Source organism: Bombus bifarius, unplaced genomic scaffold, assembly GCF_011952205.1.
Source record: "Bombus bifarius isolate JDL3187 unplaced genomic scaffold, Bbif_JDL3187 scf7180000008556, whole genome shotgun sequence".
Classification (NCBI taxonomy): Eukaryota; Metazoa; Arthropoda; class Insecta; order Hymenoptera; family Apidae; genus Bombus; species Bombus bifarius.
In genome coordinates this window covers 13,076-14,646 of record NW_022884725.1, presented here as the reverse complement: position 1 = coordinate 14,646, position 1,571 = coordinate 13,076, and the positions used below count along the sequence as shown (strand labels likewise).

Sequence of the window (1,571 nt, the reverse complement as noted above, 5' to 3'; positions counted from 1 at the left end):
GACTGACTACCCTTTTGTTCCGGATCGAACGGATTCTTGCCTTCGTTGCCCATCGATATCCCCCACTAGCGTGCATTCATTAGATGTGCCGCCGCGACTGGCACGTGTATGCTCTTTCGAGAATTCGGCGGAAAGAGCGTGAAGACATCGATGGTACATTGGACACGTCGGTGTTGCGCTTTGACGGTGTCGCGCTTTGTATCCAGAGCCGTTGGAAAGTTCCGTGGCCCGTGCCGCCACAGTACCTTCTTACCAGTGATAACGCTATATAAATGAAAAACATATAAATGTTACAGGCAAGGGTGCACCCAATCCAAGGGAAACCAATCAGGAAATCGAACTCTCCTGCCCGCGCGTGTGGTGTGATGAACTCTTGTGTCCCCTTCGCTTAGTTCGTTTCGGACACCAGGCGGTATTGTTACATTGCGCTTTTCCGTGCTATGGTGTTCAATGTTATCGTCAAGTAAAAATGCCGGTTTCAATCGGTCTATGGACACTATTACGTTTTTGTTATTTATTTTAATCGTAATGGTCTTTTTTCCTCGCTCTGTAACCTGATACGGCCCGTCGTAGGGTTGTTGGAAGGGGTCTCCGATGGCGTCGCGACGCAAAAATACATAAGGCGATGTTTCGAGATCACGGAACACGAAGATTCTCTTTTCGCCGTGTCGCGTAATCGGGTGAGGCCTGATTTTTTCTATTCGATCTTTCAGGCGACTTGCGAATTCCGAGTTGGCCTGTTGCTTAGTCGGTACAAAGAAGTCTGCCGGCAATCGTATGCCGGTGCCATAAACCATTTCGGCTGCCGTCGCGTTTAGGTCCTCTTTAATAAAACTAATAAAACTATTGGTAAGATTTCCACCCAGTTGCTCGTATCGTGGCATTTGATTGCTGCTTTTAGTTGTAGGTGCAGGCGCTCTACCATCCCGTTGGACGCGGGGTGATAGGCTGTCGTGCGCAAATGCCTGATGCCGAGCAACCGGCATAATTCGTTAAATAGGTTCGATTCGAACTGGCGCCCTTGATCGGTCGTTATTTTTAAAGGCATGCCGAAGCGAGATATCCACGTGAAAAGGAGGGCCGGAGCGACGGTTGCCGCCTCCATGTCGGTGATGGGAATGACTTCGGGCCAACGCGAAAAACGGTCGATACACGTTAGACAATATCGATAGTCTTTTGAATATGGCATCACGATAATGTCTATGTGTATGTGTTCGAAACGGCCCGCTAATTCTCCGAATGTTCCGACGGGTAAGGATACGTGCCTGGTGACTTTACATTGTTGACACGGGATACATTGTCGTGTCCAATTTCGTGAGTCCTTGTTTATGGACGGCCAGACGAAACGCGTCGTCACCAGGTTTTGAGTGGCACGTATCCCTGGATGTGAAAGTCCATGGAGCGAATTAAATACGTCGCGCAGCAAGGATTTCCTATCGCTTCGATGCGTGACAGAGCGTCGGCTACATTATTATCTAACCCCTTAATGTATCTTATGTCGGTGGTGAATTGTCCGATGTAATCTAGTTGCCGGAATCGTCGTGGCAAACACTTATCAGAATCTTGATTGA

The 1,571-nt window shown here is 48.6% G+C and overlaps 1 protein-coding gene across 1 annotated transcript; it reads right to left on the bottom strand.

The window, feature by feature from the left end:
- Positions 1 to 290: 290 nt before the first annotated feature.
- LOC117213247 lies at positions 291 to 986 on the bottom strand. The gene has a single exon (XM_033458617.1). The coding sequence runs from the start codon at positions 984 to 986 to the stop codon at positions 291 to 293; it is 696 nt and encodes a 231-aa protein (XP_033314508.1).
- Between the last annotated feature and the right edge of the window lie 585 nt (positions 987 to 1,571).

Excerpts from the sequence above, each read along its gene's own strand:
- LOC117213247 (XM_033458617.1), bottom strand. The coding sequence starts at position 986 with ATGCCGGTTGCTCGGCATCAGGCATTTGCGCACGACAGCCTATCACCC.